The 25,898-nt window shown below is 43.6% G+C and overlaps 1 protein-coding gene across 1 annotated transcript; it reads right to left on the bottom strand.

Annotated features, from left to right (window-relative positions):
- Positions 1 to 1,929: 1,929 nt before the first annotated feature.
- LOC121542182 (deoxycytidine kinase-like) lies at positions 1,930 to 24,607 on the bottom strand. The gene is made up of 7 exons (XM_041851663.1): positions 24,523 to 24,607; positions 10,388 to 10,503; positions 4,278 to 4,471; positions 3,917 to 4,064; positions 3,571 to 3,686; positions 2,985 to 3,084; positions 1,930 to 1,956 (listed from the first exon to the last, which is right to left on the bottom strand). Exons 1-7 carry the CDS (start codon positions 24,605 to 24,607, stop codon positions 1,930 to 1,932), a joined length of 786 nt encoding a protein of 261 aa, XP_041707597.1.
- Between the last annotated feature and the right edge of the window lie 1,291 nt (positions 24,608 to 25,898).

The raw sequence follows: 25,898 nt of genomic DNA, 5'->3' as shown, positions 1-25,898 counted from the left end.
GACCATACGGCCCAGACCATAGGGCTCAGACCATAGGGCCCAGACCATAGGACCCAGACCATAGGGCTCAGACCATAGGGCTCAGACCATAGGACCCAGACCATAGGGCCCAGACCATAGGGCCCAGACCATAGGGCCCAGACCATAGGGCCCAGACCATAGGACCCAGACCATAGGACCCAGACCATAGGGCCCAGACCATAGGGCTCAGACCATAGGGCCCAGACCATAGGACCCAGACCATAGGGCTCAGACCATAGGGCTCAGACCATAGGGCCCAGACCATAGGGCCCAGACCATAGGGCCCAGACCATAGGGCCCAGACCATAGGGCCCAGACCATAGGGCCCAGACCATAGGGCTCAGACCATAGGACCCAGACCATAGGGCCCAGACCATAGGGCCCAGACCATAGGGCCCAGACCATAGGGCTCAGACCATAGGACCCAGACCATAGGGCCCAGACCATAGGGCTCAGACCATAGGGCTCAGACCATAGGACCCAGACCATAGGGCTCAGACCATAGGGCCCAGACCATAGGACCCAGACCATAGGGCCCAGACCATAGGGCCCAGACCATAGGGCCCAGACCATAGGGCCCAGACCATAGGGCTCAGACCATAGGGCCCAGACCATAGGACCCAGACCATAGGACCCAGACCATAGGGCCCAGACCATAGGGCCCAGACCATAGGGCCCAGACCATAGGGCTCAGACCATAGGGCCCAGACCATAGGACCCAGACCATAGGACCCAGACCATAGGGCCCAGACCATAGGACCCAGACCATAGGGCCCAGACCATAGGACCCAGACCATAGGACCCAGACCATAGGACCCAGACCATAGGGCTCAGACCATAGGGCTCAGACCATAGGGCCCAGACCATAGGGCCCAGACCATAGGGCCCAGACCATAGGGCTCAGACCATAGGGCTCAGACCATAGGGCCCAGACCATAGGGCCCAGACCATAGGGCCCAGACCATATGGCCCAGACCATAGGACCCAGACCATAGGGCCCAGACCATAGGGCCCAGACCATAGGGCTCAGACCATAGGACCCAGACCATAGGGCCCAGACCATAGGGCCCAGACCATAGGACCCAGACCATAGGGCCCAGACCATAGGGCCCAGACCATAGGGCTCAGACCATAGGGCTCAGACCATAGGACCCAGACCATAGGGCCCAGACCATAGGGCTCAGACCATAGGGCTCAGACCATAGGGCCCAGACCATAGGGCCCAGACCATAGGACCCAGACCATAGGGCCCAGACCATAGGGCCCAGACCATAGGGCTCAGACCATAGGACCCAGACCATAGGGCCCAGACCATAGGGCCCAGACCATAGGGCTCAGACCATAGGGCTCAGACCAGCCCTCTAGACAGGTAGTTGAGTAGGCCTAGCTCCATCTGATGGGCATATGCTGTTCACAGCACTTCAGGTAGGCTTCACAGGGACCTACTGGGAATTTTTGTTTCCTCAAGAATCACAAAAAACGTCCTTAGTTTCCTTTATACTGGTAGCCCTTTATTATTTTAGGTGCAAATGATTACCGATAAAGAAATACATATTCAGGTTTTTCCTTTTCTGATTCATATTGATAAATAAAACACAGACAGGACATGAAGGTGAAACCAAGCTATACAAACGTTTTATAGTACCCATGTGTCACGTTCGTTGAGTACAGGATTGGACCAAGGTGCAACGTACATGTTCGTTTATTGAATAAACACCGAACAAAACAACAAAAGCAACGTAACGTGAAGTTCTACAGGCTAACATCAAACAAGCCAAACACACAGAAACAAGATCCCACAACATAGGTAGGCAACATGGCTGCCTAAGTTTGATCCCCAATCAGAGACAATGATCGACCGCTGCCTTTGATTGGGAACCACACCCGGCCAACATAGACCTAAACATACTAGATGTACACATAGATATTCACACCCTGACCAAACCAACAAGAAACAACAGGCATTAAAGGTCAGGGCGTGACAGTACCCCCCCCAAAGGTGCGGACTCCGGCCGCAAAACCTAACTTAACAGGGGAGGGTCCGGGTGGGCATCTAGCCTCGGTGGCGGCTCCGGCTCCGGGCGTGATGTCCTCTCCATTACTGCCTCCCTGGTCCGGTCTGGACCTCGGCGCGATGCTTCCCCTCTCAGTCCTCCCACGATGCACCAAGCCCTGTCTGGACCCTGGTATGGGAGGCCCCGACCCTGGAGAGGGGCTGACGTCTGGGCTTGGACCGGCAATCCCCCCACGCACCACTGGTTTGGTGCGGGGAGTAGGCACTGGCCGTACCGGACTGGAGACACGCACCATTGGTTTGGTGTGAGGAGCAGGCACGGGCCGTGCCGGACTGGGGACACGCACCACTGGTTAGCGCATAATGAATATGGATATTAACGTTAGTGTAAATGGTTTGTCAGGTCAGTGCAAGCGTTTGATGTGGACCCAATGTGGAGCTAAGCTTGGACGTGCCAGAGGATGACAGTGCTGCAACTGGACAGGAAGCAATAGGTGCGTGTGTGTTTTACTGATAGCTTTTTCATGATATCAGGCATAGCACTGGTGTTTACCCTTAATGTGAAACAGCTACATTAGCAGCTCTTCAGGCCTCATTTCCATAAGTGAAGCATATGTGCATGTGTGTGTGTCTTCATCAACATATATTTATTACATTTTAGTCATTTAGCAGACGCTCTTATCCAGAGCGACTTACAGTTAGTGAGTGCATACATTTTCATACTGGCCCCCCGTGGGAATCGAACATCCATCTACTAATAACCTCAACTGTACTCAGTGATAACAGGATGTTTTTCACTACTGCCGGTGTCCTCCAAACAGCATGTGTTCATAAATCAACTTAACAAAATAACAGCTAAATATAGTCACATCTTTCTATTTCTGAAAGACACTGCTGCACTAAAAATAATGACCAATATCCATTTAAACACATTGATACGTCTTCTTACTTTTTCCACCATGAAGGCACCCTTGACCTTGTCCCCTTTGAAATCTTTGTTGGCATCCAGCTTCAGAATGAGCACGTCGTTCAGATACTCATATACCATGCTGTGGGTAAGGACCAGGAAGGAATGCGACATATGGTTAGTGACTTCAACAACGCACGCACACACGCAGGCACCACCCACACACACACACACACACACACACACACACACACACACACACTCACACACACACACACACACACACACACACACACACACACACACACACAAATGCTTATGCAATAAACAACATCTTATTTTCTCAGGTCAGGCTATTTACTGGTTGTTTCCTTGTTATTTAAAGGTTATTTCCGTCTTTGTAAGGAAATTCACAACTCAAAATAGGCCTGAGAAACAAGCCTGTTTCCTGTCTCATCCATCTATACAACACGTTAGTAGTATAGAAATGTCAAAATGTAAGCTTTGTATTTAATGCTCCCACACACACGCACGTCCTTACCTCAACCTACTCCCTTCCGTAACACTCCCTTCCTCCCTCCCTTCCTCGTTCACAATCCCACCAACACTTCCTTCCTACCTCTCTCGCCGTATGGTTTTGTGCTGCAGCCAGCTCTCGTGTTCGAAGTGGAGTTTCTCCAGGTACTCCAGAGGAATGCTCTGTTCCTCCTCTCTGCCTCCCAGATGCAGCCTCTCCATGCATCTCTACACACACACAAGAGAAGTACCATTGTAATTGCAGTGTTATTACACAGGTATAAGTGCACATTAATGTAAAGTGTACATTTTCTATTTCTTTCTTTTTTAAATAAGGTGTATGGCAGTACAAATATAAAGCCAATAGGCTACATTATATAATCTACTACAATACAATTGAAATGTTTTGTACGATAAGTTCCTAATGAACATGTAGCGAGGTTAAGTTAGTTGCTGACCTCTGGTGCGGCTCGAAGGTAGATAATGCCGTCCAGCTCGATGCGTTTCCCAAACTGTTTGTGGAGCCAGCCGTGCCAGTCCTGGTAGATAGACCACTCTGTCTCATTCAGACTCTCATTCTCATACAGGTTCGCTGCAAAGATGTACCTGGACACAGACAAAACAACAACATAGGACAGACGAGAAGGGGGTGCTTAGAGGCACTGTTCACTTCATGTGGATGCTGTACAGATCACATACTTACAGCAAAAAAAAATATTTTGAGAACTCTTTCCATGGCAATAGAATTCTAAACACTATCTTTGGTATCATATCAAAGAAGGCATGACTCTCCTGGTGAAATTTCCGGTTCGTCCATACCTGTCGCTGTAGATGGACCTCTCGAAGAACTGCACAGGGTTCTCTGCCTCTCTGAGCTTCCCATTGGTGGCTTTCATCTGGGTGCGGACCCTGCTCATGCAGGCGTAAGTCTGGAAGGTGTAGGCCCACCTCTCTGGCTTCTCATACATCATCTGCAGCACGTTACCACCAATCTTCTGGAACGTGGTCAGCTCCTGGGGATAAAGAGGAAAGGGTGGGTTTAATACTGGAGCTAAGGGAGATACAATACAAGTTACAGGTATACCCTTGCACACCAAATTCTACAAACCACAGAACTACCACAGCAATACAGTTATAATCAAAGAGTAATCACAGTCAGAAGAATGAAATGTTTTATACTGTATTGTGTGTGTAGAATAATGTTTGTGTGTGTGTATTCCATAGGCGAAATTGCCATGGGGGATGGGGGAACATATTCAGAACAGGTCGATTCGTCCCCCCCAATACTTTCTTTAAAATGTACAATAAAATAACATAAATGAGAGGGAGAGTGTGTGTGAGAGGGAGAGTGCTACGCACAGCTTTGTAAAAGTTTATTCTTAACTGACATTTCTTCCTTAACTATGGACTTAAGAAGAAGGTTAAGCAAAGTTGCTATTCCTCAAAAAGGTTATTGGACATTTTCTTGCACTATTTCTTATGTTTCTCCTAAGCAAAAAGTTAAGAAGAAATTAGATTATTGGAAATGTTCTTAATTCCAAGATAGCTAAACTCTTGTCTTAAACTCAGGGCAGTGAGAGAAAAAGCTAATGAAAGCAATTGAACATGTTTAATTCACACACAAACTTAATCTGAAAGTTTCAGTATTGATTATTTTATTTGAGAAGAAGTTCGTAAGAAAATCATTAAATCTTAAGATATTGTTGAGGAATTGCACTTACGAACTATCTTATGAACTTCTTTTTTTTTTTCCCTAAGAAGCTTCTTAAATGTTTGCATAAGAAGTGTTTTGTGAATCTGGGCCCTGGTGGTGCTCGTGGGTCAGTGCTGTGGAGGTCGTGGGTCAGTGCTGAAGAGGTCGTGGGTCAGTGCTGTGGAGGTCGTGGGTCAGTGCTGTGGAGGTCGTGGGTCAGTGCTGTGGAGTGGCTGGTAGAGCACATGGATGTGCTCTCTTAGTTCCTGGACACCTTTGAACCACCTGCCAAGCGTGTCCAGGATCAGAAGGAGCTTCTGGGGAACCACAAATCCTTGCTGAAGGCCTATGTGTTCATCATCGAACACTGGAGCTAGTGGTCCTCCTTAAGAAGCTGGAGAAGACATCAGAGCCATCGGCGACAAGATGCAGAACCTACACATGCTCTTGGAGTATGGCAGCACGGCAGAGGCAGATAACTGGCACCTCCACTCAGCTGGAGGAACTTCCAGAGCAAGAGACAGATGGGTGTGCTGAGCTCTTCAAGGCTGCCATGGAGAATGTGCCATTAAGCTGCAGGCTGTGATGGAAAGGCACCCGAGACTAACTCTCTTTATATATTCGGTTGGTTAGGTGGTCCAATCTGACCACAGGTTATGGAATGTGTTTCTGGTTTGGGACAATGCCAGTAAATTCACAACGTTTGATACAAGCAGTCAGTGCACCCATAACTCATGATTCAAAACCTCTCTCCAATTCAGTCATACCTGGGTGCATCATGCCCTCTTGTGGTCAGTGTAGAAATGGAGACGCACTTTCTCAAAGAAAACATCCCAAGGTACATGGAGAGCCTGCCTGATTCTAATGATGGTTGGAGAGTGTTGGGGGTGGGCATTGTATTTATTCACCATGTGGTGTAACTGTAATGTCAGTACACATCTTGATATGAGATCAAATACAGAGGACAAAACTAGCTGACTATTTAGATTAAGGAACTGAAAGAGTGGGTAAGTGAGAGACAGAGACAGACATATTTGACATGATTGAACTAGAGATTGCACCAGGGTGATGTATGGTGGGTGGGGCAGCCTAGGGTGTAGTGGTGTTTAGTAGTGGTGCCATGCCCTGTCTCCATACTCAGCTGTTCAGGGTGGGGCCATCTTTCCCCCTGGGCCATCTTTCCCCCAGTGCAGAGTGGGACAGATGGCAGCTGCTGTATTCTAAACACAGCATGTACAGGCACACACACACATATATACCAGTGTTTCCCAGCAGCGGAGGGCCAAATTTGTGTAATTAAAAAAATATATAATAATCAGGATGGTAAAATGTTTTCAGTGTAAACTTAAATGACTAAAACCAGATATAAAGTATTTAGAAAAGATAATGGAGTTATACATTTTTTAAATAAGATCATATTTGAGAACTAACAACCACCAAAATAAAAACTAGACAGTCAGAGAGAATCTAAAATTCCCAAAATGTCACTCAGATAGCATGAGAACACAGCATAAGCCATAGCAACATTTGTAAAATTGCAGGAAATGTGCCACCGCTGCTGAATAATATCCCAGGAGAAACAGTGTTTACACACACACACACACACACACACACACACACACACACACACACACACACACACACACACACACACACACACTCTCTCTCCTCTCTCTCAATGCACACCGTCATACTACTTGGATGTCTCTTTTGAGATAGGGTGGGCCTATGTCAAATGAAAATGTCAACTGTCTATCATTTTAACACACACAGCTATCACACAAACAGAAAAAGATGCATCTACACAACACTGACTTTTTAACATCTATCCATACACCATCTCTGACTAGATCTTTACTCACAGCGGTGTCATTATGGCAAAATTCAGGGTTCCTCTCTGACTGGTTTCACCGGTGAAGAATCACCATCAGTTCACTCCTGCAGTGAATAATGATATCTAGGCTACATTCCAAATGGCACCATATTCCCTACTTACAACCAGAGTCCTAAGGGCCCTGGTCAAAAGCAGTGCACTATATAAGTAATACAGTGCCATTTGGGACGCACCCCTTATCTCATTTCAGATCAATTCTGTGGAAAGACTTCACGATTTCTGTTCACCGCTGCTCCCCATCTAACTTAACAGAGCTGAGAAACTCTGCAGGGAAGAATGGGAGAAAATCCCCAAATCCAGATGTGCAAAGCTGATACAGACATCCCCAAGACAACTCAAAGCTGTAATCACCGCCAAAGGTGCTTCTACAAAGTATTGACTCAGCCGTGTGAATACTTATGTAAATTAGACATTTCTGTATTTAATTTTCAATACATTTGCAAAATGTTTTTACTTTGTCATTATGGGGTATTGTGTGTAGATGGGTGAGAACAAACATATATTTGATCCATTTTGAATTCAGGCTGTAACACAATTGTTTTGGGAATAAGTCAAGGGGTATGAATACTTTCTGAAACCACTGTATCTGCAGGTTAGAAAGATTCAGCCCTGAGCCAAACATGTAAGCCATGTAAGAAGTGGTCGATCTTAGCATCTGAACTTTTTGCATGGGTTAGTACGTCTATGTATCTGTGTGTGTGTGTGTGAAATCAAATTAAAGTGTATTTGTCATATGCACAGAATACAGCGTAGTGTACACAGTAAAATGAAATGCTTACTTGCCAGCTCTCCTCTCAAACTGTGCAACTATTTTTTAAAGTACACTACCAGTCAAAAGTTTTAGAACACCTACTCATTCAAGGGTTTCTCTTTATTTTTACTATTTTCTACATTGTAGAATAATAGTGAAGACATCAAAACTATGAAATAACATATATGGAATCATGTAGTAACCAAAAAAGTGTTAAACAAATCAAAATATATTTTAGATTTGAGATTCTTAAAATAAACACCCTTTGCCTTGATGACAGCTTTGAACACTCTTGACATTCTCTCAACCAGCTTCATTAGGTAGTCAGCTGGAATGCATTTCAATTAACAGGTGTGCCTTGTTAAAAGTTAATTTATGAATTTCTTTACTTCTTAATGCGTTTGAGCCAATCAGTTGTGTTGTGACAAGGTAGGGGTGGTATACAGAAGATAGCCCTATTTGGTAAAAGACCAAGTCCATATTATGGCAAGAACAGCTCAAATAAGCAAAGAGAAATGACAGTCCATCATTACTTTAAGACATGAAGGTCAGTCAATACGGAACATTTCAAGAAGTGCAGTCACAAAAACCATCAAGCGCTATGATGGAACTGGCTCTCATGAGGACCGTCACAGGAATGGAAGACCCAGAGTTACCTCTGCTGCAGAGGATAAGTTCATTAGAGTTACCAGCCTCAGAAATTGCAGCCCAAATAAATGATTCACAGAGTTCAAGTAACAAACACATCTCAACATCAACTGTTCAGAGGAGACTGTATGAATCAGGCCTTCATGGTCGAATTGCTGCAAAGATCCACTACTAAAGGACACCAATCAGAAGAAGAGACTTGCTTGGGCCAAGAAACACGAGCAATTAACATTAGAATGGCAGATTCTGCTGCGAAGAGACAGAATCATTAGATCATGTGTTTTGGTACTGTCCATTTGTAGCTTGTTTTTGGTCACAGGTCCAGGAATGGCTGAAGGATTGCAATATTTACCTGGAGCTAACCCTGCAGATAGCACTACTGGGTGATCTGAAAAGTCATAGTCAAATCGATCAATAATATAATAATACTTTTAGCAAAAATGTTTATTTTCAATTTACAACCTGTAGAAACAATGAGAATAGAAGGGTTCATAACTTTTGTGAAACATCACAGTACAGTTGAAAAATAAATGGCAAATAGAAATCCAATATGGATGGTGTTAAGAGATAGGGGAGGTGTTGAATGGTGCTGAAGGATGGGACTAATAACAACTAACAACAACTAATAACAACTAGATAACTAATGTAAAGCATACTGTGTCCATAATAAGTATATAGGTTATAGGTTGAGAGCTTTTGTGAAAGAGCACAGTTAGAAAGATATTGCATATAGAAGGAAACCGGATGGACATAATGGAAATGATCGGAGAGGTTGAGGGTAGAGGAAGTTCAGGATTAAAAACAAACAAAATATAATTATTTTAAAATTGACTGTGTCCATAAAATGTATATAGTATGTATAAGCTGGAAGTAGAGGCCTAAGCATTTTTGTTCACTAGTTTACTTCAATTAGGGAAGGGGTGGTGGGGTTGGAAAGTAATAAAGGGAAATATATTTTTAAAAGGATATGTATATATATGTATGTATATGTATATATATGTATGTATTTGTATGTATGTATGTATGTATGTATGTATGTATGTATATATATATATATATATATATATATATATATATATATATATATATATATATATATATATATGAAGAAAAAAAACATATGGGGGATTGGAAGTGATGCAGACAATTACATTGATGGAAGTTACAATCTAACTGCAATATTAAAGCTGATCTACACCCCCAAAAAAATGAAAATGAAAAACATGAAAAAAAGATGATGAAAGACAAATAAAAAGAGAGAAAAAAACATTAGACCGGTGGACATTTGTCCTTTGGTCTGGAGTCCAAACTGGAGATTTTTGGTTCACACGGTGAGGGTGAACGGATGATCTCTGCATGTGTATTTCCCACCGTAACGCATGGAGGAGGAGGTGTTATGGTGTGGAGGTGCTTTGCTGGTGACACTGTCTGTGATTTATTTAGAATTCAAGGCACACTTAACCAGCATGACTACCACACCATTCTGCAGCGATACGCCATCCCACCTGGTTTGGGCTTAATGGGCTATCATTTGTTTTTCAACAGGACAATGACCCAACACACCTCCAGGCTGTGTAAGGGCTATTTTACCAAGAAGGAGCATGATGGAGTGCTGCATCAGATGACCTGGCCTCCACAATCCCCCGACCTCAACCAAATTGAGATCGTTTGGGATGAGTCGGACCGCAGAGTGAAGGAAAAGCAGCCAACAAGTGCTCAGCATATAACTACATGATTTCATATGTGTTATTTCATAGTTTTGATGTCTTCACTATTATTCTACAATGTAGAAAATAGTAAAAATAAAGAAAACCCCTTGAATGAGTAGGTGTTCTAAAACTTCTGACCGGTAGCGATGTCTGTCAGTCAGTCTATCTAGTAGTCATTCATCACAGCCATTGGACACACACATTTGAGGGATGGGATGAAAGTCAGATGCCTACTTCAAACTCGCTTTGTTGTGTTTGCACATTGCACCACCTGGCGATCGGTTCGGGAACTACCTCCCAGTCATTGCTCTGTTCTTCAAGAAGGCACACAAATTTAGTTTTCCCTGTCGCTGCAGAGAAAGGATGTGGAAGTAAGTTTCCATTTCCACCATAGAGATAGATAGAGGACTCTAGCAGGCTTGGGCGGTATTCAGATTGACATATCATCATACCGTCCTTCTCTCATCCCACAGTATTACCAGCATAGCACACAAGGGGACGTTAAAATGCAAGAAAAGCCCATTGGGCCTTTTTTACCAAAATGCTAACAAAATTAGCACAAACTATACTGAACAAAAATATAAACCCAACATGCAACAATTTCAAAAATGTTACTGAATTCAAGTTCATATAAGGAAATTAGTCAATTTAAATAAATGAATTAGGCCCTAATCTATGGATTTCACATGACTGGGAATACAGATGTGCATTGGTTGGTCACAACAACAAAAAAAGTAGGGCCGTGGAACAGAAAACCAGTCAGTATCTCGTGTGAACACCATTTGCCTCATGCAGCGCGACACATCTCCTTCGCATAGATATAGGCAGGAACTGAAACACGCTGTAGTACATGCCGATCCAGAGCATCCCAAACATTCTCAATGGGTGACATGTCTTGTGAGTACGCACATTTTCAGCTTCCAGGAATTGTGTACAGATCTTCGCGACATGGGCCCGTGCATTATCATGCTAAAACATGAGGTGATGACGGCGGGTGAATGGCACAACAATGGGCCTGAGGATCTCTTCACGGTATCTCTGTGCATTCATATTGCTATAGATAAAATTCGTTGTTTGTAGCTTATGCCTGCCTATACCATAACCCCACCGCCACCATGGGGCACTCTGTTCACAACGTTGACATCAGCAAACCGCTCGCCCACACGACGCCATACACGTGGTTGAGGGTTGTGAGGCCAATTGGACGTGCGGTCAAAATCTTTAAAATGACGTTGGAGGCGGCTTATGGTCGAGAAATTAACATTCAATTATCTGGCAACAGCTCTGGTGGACATTCCAGCAGTCAGCATGCCAATTGCACGATCCCTCAAAACTTGAGACATCTGTGGCATTGTGTTGTGTGACAAAACTGCACATTTTAGAGTGGCCTTTTATTGTCCCCAGCACAAGGTGCACCGGTGCAACGGTCATGCTGTTTAATCAGCTTCTTGATATGCCACACCTGTCAGGTGGATGGTTTATCATGGCAAAGGATAAATGCTCACTAACAGGGATGTCAACAAATTTGTGCACAATATTTTAGAGAAATACGTTTTTTGTGCATATGGAACATTTCTGGGATCTTTTATTTCAGCTCATGAAACAACACTTTACATGATGTGTTTATATTTTTGTTCAGTGTAACGCTGTTAGCTAAATGCTAATGAGCGAAAACTAACAAACTAATTGCAAAGACAGGCAAATCCTGCTAATAAAGTTATACAAGCATAGCTAGTAGCTATCTAATGTCATTTTCGGTGAGTGTGGACTGTCGTGGAAATTACCACCAGGGACTCAAAGTCAAACTTAAATGAATCATTCTTTATTATCAGCAAACTGGAGAGGTTCCAACAAACTTAATGCACCATAGTACACATCGGTCGGGAGCTCTGCCGGGGCAGTCCCATTAGTTATCTTATATACTGCTTACACAGATATATTTGCACAATTTAGCTTATTCATTATTCATAATTAATGAATCATTAACATTTGGTTCCTGCATGTGACCGACCAATACCTCACAAAGCTTCTTCTCTCCAAGCTGAGACCTTGAAACTGAGATATCCCTTTTGTTCCCAGAACAATATTCTGGGCGTACTGCCAATTGGTCACAGTCACCTGCACGAACCAAGATAGAGGGAGAGGAGATGATGTGTACAATTCAATGCAATCTCTTCAGACAACAACATTTTCCCTCTCGTTCAATTTTAAGGTAAGCATCAGATTATAGCTTCTATCAAATGAGGTTCTATCAAAATACATCATTATAAGTAAACAAAATCAACGCATAAAACCACAGACACCTTCAAACCCTTCATTCTGGGTTGTACAATCCAACTATTAACTGATCGTTATTCCATAGCCCTTACTTGTAAAACCATTGCAGTAGAATGTTTTAACTTAAGATCTTTGCTTCATACAGTTACACATATGCTTCATTACACAATTTCATTCATGGATTCTGGCAATGACAGTTCAGCTGGAGCTTTTGTCGCGAGTGGCATGTTAATGACAGATTGGTATCTCAATGCATTTTTTGTCTAAATTACTATACATTTCGCAGTGTGCAGACCTCCACAATCAACCTGATACCCCAAATAAACAATTTTGGACAAGCCTAAATAAAGTACGGGCACGGTTGACCACCCCCCTCCTTCCCGGCACTCATTCTTCTGGCGTCTTCATTTCTCAGGTAAAAGTGGTGAACGCCAGGCCATAGTGAACACTATCGCCATTACTTCAGCCGGTTAGAGGTGGTGAGGCTGACACTGTTCTCGGTCGAATGATCCCTTCCATGAATATAGATACCATCTGTGGTCACCTTTGCCATAACCTTGAGAGAGGACAGACCAGAGCAATAGTTTAGTTTAGGGCATTTCTGATTCAGGAAATCCAGATAAACGATTTACTGTATGACAAATTATTACTACTACCAATATTCTAAATACACATTTTTAAGACAAATGTCAAAGAGAATAACAACACTGTTGAAACAATTTTTGGAAATTGGCTTATACTCCCCTATCACATTGTGACCTCACCGCAGAGTTACAGGGTCAGGGAGTCTGAGGGCTAATCCTTAGGGAGTAATCCCGACCATCCAGCAGACCCAATCTGGCGAGATTTGTATTGAAGCAAAAAAACACTTAATAAAAAAAATTAAAAAACGCAATACACTTCTTCATATAAAACATCTTATCCTTTACCCAATCAAGCTCTCTGTCTGTAAGGTTACCTGCTTTGGTCCACATGGCATTGTTTCAGCACTGTCTGGTAACAATCCACAAACCCAACAATCTGATACATTCTGTAGTACAGAGACATTACTAGCTATTTGTAAGAAAGTGTTTGACCTGGGGAAAACTTCAATCCATTTGGAGTAACTGTCAACCATTATCAACACATATTTTTTCCTTTTACAGGCAGTGAACAAAATCAATTTGCATATTTACCAAAGGGCCCCAGGGGACTGGTAATTCCACCTTTGGACACATGACTCACATCGTGATTCATGCGTCCCAAACAAATAAAATAAAACACTGGCGGTTAAATAAAATAATAAACGAATCAGAATAACAAATACAATTAGAATTACAACCCTTGATAACTCCATAAGGAAATAATTGTATCCCATAAGGTAATTCAAGAAATAGTGAAATAGACTAGAGACAGGTGTCCCTCATTCATGGGCAACGCTCTCCCTCTACTACTCGTGGTCCGAATCACACATAGGACTATTGATAAATTATAAACTTCTTCCTAATTATCAGTGTTTACATATTACATTTAAATCTCACCCAATGTCTCTAGCCTTTCCAGTGAGGGTGATCAGGCCCCACCAGAAAGTCAGAACAGAGGTCAGAGGTCATTCAACCCCATTACGTGAGTGTTTCTTTCCCTGTACTTCAGACTCATTATTTAAAGATATTTCAAACACGTACCAGGTTTACATTGGGTTTTTCAGTACATTTCTTATCAGGAGAATTTACGTGTACAACCACAACTCTGACAATAGATACTTCAGAAAATGTAATTTGTGTGCCCTTTAAGCTGGATCCTTTCTAACCCGTGAAAAACCCACAAAAAAAAAACAAATAAAAAGACCCCACACAATAAATCAAACACAGTATTAACACCACTAACAAATATTCATTAACAGGTGGGATGTGTGTGGGTGCTGGCGTGTGTGGTAAAACGTAGGGTAAAAACAAACACAATGGCCAGGCTTAAATTGGGAGCTCCCTTAACAGCCGGATCCAGGTACCTCTATACTGTATAGTACACAGTCTCACTAACTGCTCTCCTAAGGCACCTACCTCAGGAAGCCTTTCAAAGGGAGAGATACAGAACCATTGGTAAACTCATCAGAAAACTTGGTAGTGGACATTCCATCAGTCCCGGAAGAAAGAAAATAAACATGTACTTCGTTTTCACTATGCTACATCTTAAATCAGTCCTAAAAATTCTTAATCTTAATCAAGCTTACTGCATCTTGGGCAGGAAGTCTTGATAAAACCATGCATATCCAGAATCATACTTCAGACACATCAGATGATACAGTGTCCCATTAAGCGGAATAGGCACCTTCTAAAGTAAACAATCCCAGAGCCCCTTTCTTGTAATCTTATCATTTTGACCTGTTGGATTGACATATGTTCTGTTCTGATGGTCCATGTGACATCAACTAGTCAAAATATGAAACCGGTTGTTTAACAAATCTGCTAGGTCCTTCAACAAGTTGGTGCTGGCTTATCAGCTCAATATTCGGTACTAAAAACATTTACTTGGATCTACTTCAATTTTGGACACAGTTCCACGTAATGGAAACAGATTTCTTTTTTTTTATGACATTACCTTTTTAGTTGAATCACTGGTGTTACCCAAACTATAGAATTGAGTAATAATAATTTGAAATTGTCAAAAACGCCTCTTATTCAATTATTCATACCACTGTCCAGAAATGTCCCACTGTGTCCCTTACAGCCTGTTTGAGTTCAGTGAGTACCACTCACTTTCACTGGCGGCTTATCTATTTGTCCACGGGAAGCTTATCTTCAACCAAACAACAGATGGCAGCCTCTAATTTAATATCAGTCCCAGGCTCAATCCCTCTGTTCGTCATGTGACCTTGTATTGAAACATTTACTCTTCAAATTACTAAGACTGCATTATTAGAGCGCTATCTGAAAGCCACTAATATTACCATTCACTTTGTTACTTTCACTAGTCTCCATATCTGTTTCCTTCAACTAGGACTCTCCTTTTCTTCCCAATAGGAAGACCCTCTCAATCACTACTGCTAATATACACGGATCACTCTCAAACAATTTTCCGCTTTTAACCCTATTGTAAAGGTTTAAAACAAACATGATAACTTTCTCCATATTGGAAGGCATAGTTTTCATTTTAGTCTACCCTAACAATGTTACTCTACATATGTATAACCAATTTCTGTTGGATATTCACTTTCTGCTTCACACTTAATAATGTATATTATTTTAAGATTAACATGTAATGAGCCAAATTTATAAAATACATCGGCCAATTCAGAAGGGAAAATATAAACTTTGGAGGGAGCTTCCTTTTTAAGGTAGCTCTCGAGACTAGAGTTTCTTTCTGGGATCAACATGTATCATACATGTATCAACATGTATTATAACTGAGCTAGCAGAAAATGGCTGCCGTTTTACAGCCCTCTAACCAATTGTACTATTATATGTGTTTTTCCGCGTTATTTGTAATTTATTCTGTACATAATGTTTCTGCCATTGTCTCTTATAACCAAAAATAGCTTCTGGATATCAGGACAGCGATTACTCACCTCGTATTGGACTAAGATTTTTTCTTCAACAAGTCAGACGCGAAGGATATCCTACAGACACCCGACAAGGCCCAAATCCCTGTCATTCGCATGAGAAAGAGACAGAGATATCATGGACGTAGGTCGGGGTGCCTTGTAAGGATCCGACAGCAAGCGAGTAAACTGCCTCTTCCATCAATCCTATTAGCCAATGTTCAATCATTTGAGAATAAATTGGATGACCTAAGATTACGGTTTTCCTACCAACGGGACATTAAAAACTGTAATATCTTATGTTTCACCGAGTCGTGGCTGAACGACGACATGGACAACATACAGCTAGCGGGCTATACACTACATCGGCAGGATAGAACGGCTGACTCCGGTAAGACAAGGGGTGGCGGTCTGTGTATATTTGTAAACAACAGCTGGGGCACAAAATCAAATACTAAGGAAGTCTTGAGGTTTTGCTCGCCTGAGGTAGAGTATCTTATGATAAGCTGTAGACCACACTATTTACCAAGAGGGTTTTCATCTATATTTTTCATAGCTGTCTATTTACCACCACTAACCAATGCTGGCATTAAGATTGCACTGAATGAGCTGTATAAGGCCATAATTGAACAGGAAAACGCTCATCCAGAGGCAGCGCTCCTAGTGGCTGGGGACTTTAATGCAGGGAAACTTAAATCTGTTCTACCTAATTTCTACCAGCATGTTAAATGTGCAACCAGAGGAAAAAAAAAAACTCTAGACCACCTTTACTCCACACACAGAGACGCGTACAAAGCCCTCCCTCACCCTCCATTTGGCAAATCTGACCATAATTATATCCTCCTGATTCCTGCTTATAAGCAAAAACTAAAGCAGGAAGCACCAGTGACTCGGTTAACAAAAAAGTGGTCAGATGACGCAGATGCTAAGCTACAGGACTGTTTTTCTGGCACAGACTGGAACATGTTCCGGGATTCTTCAGATAGCATTGAGGAGTACACCACATCAGTCACTGGCTTCATCAATAAGTGCATCGATGATGTCATCCCCACAGTGACCGTACGTACATACCCCAACCAGAAGCCATGGATTACAGGCAACATCCGCACTGAGCTAAAGAGTAGAGCTGCCGCTTTCAAGGAGCCGGACTCTAACCCGGACGCTTATAAGAAATCCCGCTATGCCCTCCGACGAACCATCAAACAGGCAAAGAGTCAATACAGGACTAAGATTGAATCGTACTACACCGGCTCTGACGCTCGTCGGATGTGGCAGGGCTTGAAAACTATTACAGACTACAAAGGGAAGCTGCCCAGTGACACAAGACTTCCAGACGAGCTAAACCACTTCTATGCTCGCTTCGAGGCAAGCAACACTGAAGCATGCATGAGAGCACCAGCTGTTCCGGATGACTATGTGATCACGCTCTCCGTAGCCGATGTGAGTAAGACTTTTAAGCAGGTCAACATTCACAAGGCCGCAGGGCCAGACGGATTACCAGGACGTGTACTCCGAGCATGTGCTGACCAACTGGCAAGTGTCTTCACTGACATTTTCAACATGTCCCTGACTGAGTCTGTAATTCCAACATGTTTCAAGCAGACCACCATAGTCCCCGTGCCCAAGGACACTAAGATAACCTGCCTAAATGACTACCAACCCGTAGCACTGACGTCTGTAGCCATGAAGTGCTTTGAAAGGCTGGTCATGGCTCACATCAACACCATTATCCCAGAAACCCTAGACCCACTCTAATTTGCATACCACCCCAACAGATCCACAGATGATGCAATCTCTATTGCACTCCACACTGCCCTTTCCCACCTGGACAAGAGGAACACCTACGTGAGAATGCTATTCATTGACTACAGCTCAGCATTCAACACCATAGTGCCCTCAAACCTCATCACTAAGCTAAGGATCCTGGGACTAAACACCTCCCTCTGCAACTGGATCCTGGACTTCCTGACGGGCCGCCCCCAGGTGGTAAGGGTAGGTAACAACACATCTGCCACACTGATCCTCAACACGGGGGCCCCTCAGGGGTGCGTGCTCAGTCCCCTCCTGTACTCCCTGTTCACCCATGACTGCATGGCCAGGCACGACTCCAACACCATCATTAAGTTTGCCGACGACACAACAGTGGTAGGCCTGATCACCGACAACGATGAGACAGCCTATAGGGAGGAGGTCAGAGACCTGGCCGTGTGGTGCCAGGATAACAACCTCTCCCTCAACGTGACCAAGAGGAGATGATTGTGGACTACAGGAAAAAAAAAAAAGAGGAGTGAGCACGCCCCCATTCTCATCGACGGGGCTGTAGTAGAACAGGTTGAGAGCTTCAAGTTCCTTGGTGTCCACATCACCAACGAACTATCATGGTCCAAACACACCAAGACAGTCGTGAAGAGGGCACGACAAAGCCTATTCCCCTCAGGAGACTAAAAAGATTTGGCATGGGGCCTCAGAACCTCCAAAAAATTCTACAGCTGCACCATCGAGAGCATCCTGACTGGTTGCATCACCGCCTGGTATGGCAACTGCTTGGCCTCCGACCGCAAGGCACTACAGAGGGTAGTGCGTACGGCCCAGTACATCACTGGGGCAAAGCTTCCTGCCATCCAGGACCTCTATACCAGGCGGTGTCAGAGGAAGGCCCTCAAAATTGTCAAAGACTCCAGCCACCCTAGTCATAGACTGTTCTCTCTGCTACCACACAGCAAGCGGTACCGGAGTGCCAAGTCTAGGTCCAAAAGGGGGAATCCCATAAGCGTTTATAGTTTTATTGGTTAGGGGTAAGTCAGGTCCTGTACTTTTACCAAAAGTGGATATGTGCCAATCTTTGTCTGAGACTTTACTTCCCAGGCCCTTTAGACAGTCATACAATGCTTTAACCTTATCTTTATCAAATGATCCATAAAGGGACCACTCTGAACATTTCTCAGAATACTTTTTACACCACTTACATACGTCTGCGTGTGGGTATGCAAGTTGTATATTATTTAATTTGTTTCCATTGTTACTTTATCAAATCTCTAGTAACCCATTTTACATTCATACAGCATATTCGGTAATAGTACTCTCTCCTTTCATATCTTCACATCACACAGAATACTTATAGAACATTATAAATCAACTTAGGTATTCACATCACCACCAGCAACGATCACAGCGCAGCCAGCCCGATACGTACACATATCATGTTCTCGAGGAAATCTCAGTGTCCGGGGGCATCAATAAACAGCCCTTACCCATCTCAGCTGTTACCCTCTCAAACTTTTCAATGGCTTTTCCTGTCAGTGCTCACTACCTGTAGATAGACGGGCGGTGGTGGACAGAACCCCTAGATAACTTTATAGATTTTTTTAAAAACTCAGCGCACACAGAACTGGTTGGGGTATTCACTCAGACACGCACCTCTTTCACATCACACAGAATCCCTATATAACGTTATAAATCTTAGGTATTCACATCCACAGCACTCCATGTGCATCTTCAACGATTCTCCGTCGTTACATCCTATGCACCATATCTATAATAATAAAATAATAATAATATAATAATATAAAAATAATAATAATATCTATCTTCAACGGTGGTTCTCTAGCCTCCCAGAAACGATGGTAGAGTGGTCCCAGACCACATAGACAATTCCCAGAAATGCCTATAGACTTGCTGCTACTTCTTATACATATAAAACAACACCCTGTGCTCAATAACACCTCGTGCTATTACTAGTAGTCCCAGACTATGATTGGGCGGTGGTGGACGGAACCCCTAGATAACGTTATATATCAAAACGTATTATCCAAACACACTCAGTAGTCCCAGACTACAGTGGTCCCAGACCACATAGACAATTCCCAGAAATGCCTATTGACAGCTGTCGGTGGGGCTTCTCTACCTTGACTCAGTTTTCCCAGACTACTATAGTCTCCCAGAGACTATGTTATTTTCTAGTAGTCCCAGACTACAGTGGTCCCAGACCACATACATCATTTCCTTCATTTTTATGTTAAGTTTTATTATAATTTTTATACAAATTCATTTAAATTGACTTCCTAAAATCAGTTTACGTGTCCCTCAATTGTTCGCGGATTATGTGTCTCCTCCTGGGCAGCTCACAGTAAGGGTCTGGTCTGGGCGGGTCCTCGTCGTCTTTTGGTCAGACGGGAATTTCCCTCATGCTTCATAAAATGCGCCTCTGGTTTTCCTCGCAGACCCTCACTGGAAAGCTCTGCAGGCAGACTCAATCATCCATTTCGTGACGCCAAATTGTCGTCTTTTCACATAAACGCTGTTAGCTAAATGCTAATGAGCGAAAACGAACATAAACTAATTGCAAAGACAGACAAATCCAGCCCATAAAGTTATACAAGCATAGCTAGTAGCTATCGAATGTCATTTTCGGTGAGTGTAGACATTTACAAGCGAAAGTAAATAAGAGAAATTGTGCAAATGAACAAAGTTGTGATGCATGCTTTTCTGAAGGAAGAGCAGCATATGTACACGGCGCAGAGGGGAGAAGAACCGAGGAGAAAAAAAAAATGCTATTCCACTACTAGAAAGATATTATCATTTTACAAACGCTAATAGGAAGCACAGGGAAAAAATAACTCATCCAGAGCTCTTTGACTTCTGGCAGAAAGCCATTATAAGATATCTGACGGCAAACATTCAGTAGTGAATTGCATAGAAGCGTAACTTCATCACCTCATGTGCGCTGCACAACAGAGACTCGCCGATAGATATAGAACGCTAAGGACTCACCGGCTTTCAGCTTTCTCCCATTGTGCTATTTACAAACACGTGACTGGCTCAACTGTTCTGAGGAACTACAGTAAGCTTCATAATGTAAAATAATGTGACAGGTGAAATGAATAGCGCAATTTGCTTTATCTCCTAACATATTGCACAAGTTGACTGCAGGTGTTAATTTAAAAAGTAGCTACAAATACTATAATTTATTGAAACATTTCTAATAAATAGTTGAGGTATTGACGGTATTGAAAAACCATCCCATGGCTTTTTCCAAATACCCCGGTATATGGTATATACGGTATACCGCCCAAGCCTAGAATCTAGTGCCCAAAAGCCCCATTTTAGCATGGGCGGCACCATTGAGGACTTTCACCATTTTTAAGTAGTCAACTGGGTGGGACTTCCTATGGGTTAAGGAAGGATCACATAATTCCATCCAGGTCATCAGGAGGGATCCGAAAATGAATTATACTCGTGAGCAAACATTCCATAACTGCAGGTGGCAGTAAATCGCCAACATTGGCTTTATACCCGTCATACCTGTATGCACCCTTTCAGTTTGTTTACCTACTCATAGAAGTAGTAGAAGAAGAACATTTACTACTGGGCAATTCCACGGTAACACAATGAAACGGAGACTCTGATTTTTCACTTTATGTCAAAGAAAAACCAATGACTGCAAAGTTAAACAAACCATACAACGCTATGCACAACGACTACATTTAAATCCCGCCATGCAGTCTTGGTAATTTACTTTTTTAAATCATCACTGTATGTGTTTAATGAAAATAACTCCAAAATATATTTGTAATAATTTCTTTCCCTGAGCATCCTTTGGCCCTTGAAATGCTCAGTCTGATCGTGTGGGCGTTAGGGAACAAATGTTAAGATATTTACATACACAACAGAATGGGGCCCGGTTTCGCGATAGCGATGGAACTTAAGCTTATGAGTGTTTTAACGATGCATCTGTCCTACAATGGCCGAAGATGTAGCATGCGTTTCCCAAAACACCACGCAGAGAGAACGTTCGCTAAGTGCGTCGTTGAGACATACAGTGGGGAAAAAAAGTATTTAGTCAGCCCTAATTGTGCAAGTTCTCCCACTTAAAAAGATGAGAGAGGCCTGTAATTTTCATCATAGGTACACGTCAACTATGACAGACAAATTGAGAAAAGAAAATCCAGAAAATCACATTGTAGGATTTTTAATGAATTTATTTGCAAATTATGGTGGAAAATAAGTATTTGGTCACCTACAAACAAGCAAGATTTCTGGCTCTCACAGACCTGTAACTTCTTCTTTAAGAGGCTCCTCTGTCCTCCACTCGTTACCTGTATTAATGGCACCTGTTTGAACTTGTTATCAGTATAAAAGACACCTGTCCACAACCTCAAACAGTCACACTCCAAACTCCACTATGGCCAAGACCAAAGAGCTGTCAAAGGACACCAGAAACAAAATTGTAGACCTGCACCAGGCTGGGAAGACTGAATCTGCAATAGGTAAGCAGCTTGGTTGGAAGAAATCAACTGTGGGAGCAATTATTAGGAAATGGAAGACATACAAGACCACTGATAATCTCCCTCGATCTGGGGCTCCACGCAAGATCTCACCCCGTGGGGTCAAAATGATCACAAGAACGGTGAGCAAAAATCCCAGAACCACACGGGGGAACCTAGTGAATGACCTGCAGAGAGCTGGGACCAAAGTAACAAAGCCTACCATCAGTAACACACTACGCCGCCAGGGACTCAAATCCTGCAGTGCGAGACGTGTCACCCTGCTTAAGCCAGTACATGTCCAGGCCCGTCTGAAGTTTGCTAGAGTGCATTTGGATGATCCAGAAGAGGATTGGGAGAATGTCATATGGTCAGATGAAACCAAAATATAACTTTTTGGTAAAAACTCAACTCGTCGTGTTTGGAGGACAAAGAATGCTGAGTTGCATCCAAAGAACACCATACCTACTGTGAAGCATGGGGGTGGAAACATCATGCTTTGGGGCTGTTTTTCTGCAAAGGGACCAGGACGACTGATCCGTGTAAAGGAAAGAATGAATGGGGCCATGTATCGTGAGATTTTGAGTGAAAACCTCCTTCTATCAGCAAGGGCATTGAAGATTAAACGTGGCTGGGTCTTTCAGCATGACAATGATCCCAAACACACCGCCCGGGCAACGAAGGAGTGGCTTCGTAAGAAGCATTTCAAGGTCCTGGAGTGGCCTAGCCAGTCTCCAGATCTCAACCCCATAGAAAATCTTTGGAGGGAGTTGAAAGTCTGTGTTGCCCAGCGACAGCCCCAAAACATCACTGCTCTAGAGGAGATCTGCATGGAGGAATGGGCCAAAATACCAGCAACAGTGTGTGAAAACCTTGTGAAGACTTACAGAAAACGTTTGACCTGTGTCATTGTCAACAAAGGGTATATAACAAAGTATTGAGAAACTTTTGTTATTGACCAAATACTTATTTTCCACCATAGTTTGCAAATAAATTCATTACAAATCCTACAATGTGATTTTCTGGAAAAACATTTCTCATTTTGTCTGTCATAGTTGACGTGTACCTATGATGAAAATTACAGGCCTCTCTCATCTTTTTAAGTGGGAGAACTTGCACAATTGGTGGCTGACTAAATACTTTTTTTCCCCACTGTAGTGTCGATACTGATAGGATCGAAAGAAAGGCTGCGCGGTTTTTGGATCAGCTTTCTCAATTTAAATCATACTGTAACATTATAATTATTCCACTACTAGAAAGATATTATCACCTATGGCTGCAAATATTGAGGCGGCTTACCCTATAATAATGCACTAAATCAAGATTTGGCACATCATTCCACAAGTTGTTACACATCATGAAATATATTGAGGCAAGAATTACTGACAGAACCATGAAAAACAGCCCCAGACCATTATTCCTCCTCCACCAAACTTTACAGTTGGCACTATGCATTCAGGCAGGTAGCGTTCTCCTGGCATCTACCAAACCCAGATTCGCCCGTCAGACTGCCAGATGGTGAAGTGTGATTCATCACTCCAGAGAACATGTTTCCACTGCTTCAGAGTCCAATGGTAGCGAGCTTTACACCACTCCAGCCGACGCTTGACATGCGCATGGTGATCTTAGGCTTGTGTGCGGCTGCTCGGCTATAGAAACCCATTTCATGAAGCTCCCGAGGAACAGTTATTGTGCCGATGTTGCTTCCAGAGGCAGTTTGGAACTCAGTAGTGAGTGTTGCAACCAAGAACAGGTGATTTTACGTGCTACGCACTCCTACCAGTTGGTGGCTGAGCCGTTGTTGTTCCTAGACGTTTCCACTTCACAATAACAGCACTTACAGTTGACTGGGGCAGCTCTAGCAGGGCAGAAATTTGACGAACTGACTTGTTGGAAAGGTGTCATCCTATGACAGTGCCACGTTGTCACTGAGTTCTTCAGTAAGGCCATTCTACTGCCAATGTTTGTCTATGGAGATTGCATGGCTGTGTGCTCAATTTTATACACCTGTCAGCAACGGGTGTGGCTGAAATAGCCAAATCCACTAATTTGATGGGGTGTCCACATACTTTTGTATGTATAGTGTAACTAGAGTATTGCTTAAAATTGTAACAGTAGTGGGCCATATAGCTATGTAATTTGTGTCATAGCTGATGCACGCGCGCTATTCTACTTTGTTTCATTTCATCAACAACGCAACATAAGGTAAGAAACTTTTAGCAATTTGATTAATTGTGCAAAACTTGCTAGCTAAGCTAAATAAGTCGAGTTTTCTTGCTAACTACATACAAGGTGGTGACAATTGTACTTACCAATATTGCCTTCTATTGAAATTTGTTTAATTCTCTTCTCCATACTGTCGTTTTGTAGGCTGTGACAACCTCTCTTCGGCGACATAGAGATATTTGTTAAATTTTTCTGGAAATCCAAAGTTTCGTTACAGTCGTCGGGAGTGTAGTACAGTTCTGATTGAGCTCTCGCTTTGTGATGTTTGAAACTTTGGCGGCAACAGCTGTCAGTCACATACTGTAGCCTATCATGGGTAAACAGTCCCTGTGTGGAGAGGCTAAACCACAGATAGAACAGTGAGACAGTTCTATATCGTGGAGCTCCGCCCCATAGGGGAGCTCTGCTCCTAGTGGTTTACCCTCTGCCCTAAGGCAGCAACAGCCTGAAACAAAATTATGCACACACCTGCAGCCAATGGGAGCACAGGTGTCCCTATAAGAGGGGATGCCTCCCCTCAATCAGCCTCCCATTCAGCGACTGGACGACTAGACTGAAGAAGCCAAGAAGAGACGAAGAGAAGACTCAGGAAGAAATCGCCGTCGATGAGCCAGCCATCGACGTCTTCTAATATGAGCACACCAGGAGATTTTCCACCCCCAAAAGCCCTTTTCAGGGCTCAGTGCCGATGTACCTCCATGGCATCTGCGGACCCCCACGACCTCTGTTTCGTGTGTTTGGGGCCGCAGCATGCCAAGGAAGGGACCGGCAATCCCCCTAATTGCGCCTCCTGCGCCCTCCTTCCTATGAAGGTGAGGAAGCAGCGTTGGGCGTTTTTTAGGGAGGATATCCCCCTAGAGGATGTACTGTCTCTTCTCGCCTCTGCTTCAGAGGCGTCGACGGACAGTGCTGACTCAGGGGATGACAAGGAGAAGGACGCAGAGATGGATGTTCCAATGGAACAATCCGACCCTCTGACGCCAACCTTCAAGACCCCCTTCCCTTTGGGGAGTGAGAGGTCTTATGGCTCCTTGTGCGATGACGACACGGGCTCTGTTACGTCAGCAGCCCTGTCCTTCGCAGCGGCCTCTCTGCGTTCGGACTTCCCCGAACTCATTGAGAGAGCCGCGAATCGACTTGAGATAGCGCTGCCCCCTGCTCCCCCCCCTGTGGAGGTCGACATGATGGAGGGCGGCCCCTACTCTCGACCGAGAAAGGCAGCTGAGCCAATGGCTCCTGCTATGCCTTCTCTCGGGAAATATGTCGAGGGCTCGTGGGATACAACCCTGGCGGCGCGTTCACCGGCCAGAGTGTACACCCCATTCACGAGAGTGGCTGGACGTGAGTGGGCTGCCAAGGGAATCCCTAGGCTCGAGAGCGCCATGGCGGTGTATCTGGTGCCGGGTTCGAGTCTCTGGGCGGCCTCCAAGAAAGACACCTTGCCAGCACAAAAGGACAGACT

The sequence above is a fragment of the Coregonus clupeaformis genome, chromosome 27, assembly GCF_020615455.1.
Source record: "Coregonus clupeaformis isolate EN_2021a chromosome 27, ASM2061545v1, whole genome shotgun sequence".
Classification (NCBI taxonomy): Eukaryota; Metazoa; Chordata; class Actinopteri; order Salmoniformes; family Salmonidae; genus Coregonus; species Coregonus clupeaformis.
Note: the sequence above shows the minus strand (reverse complement) of the source record. Positions and strands in the feature narration are given on the sequence as shown.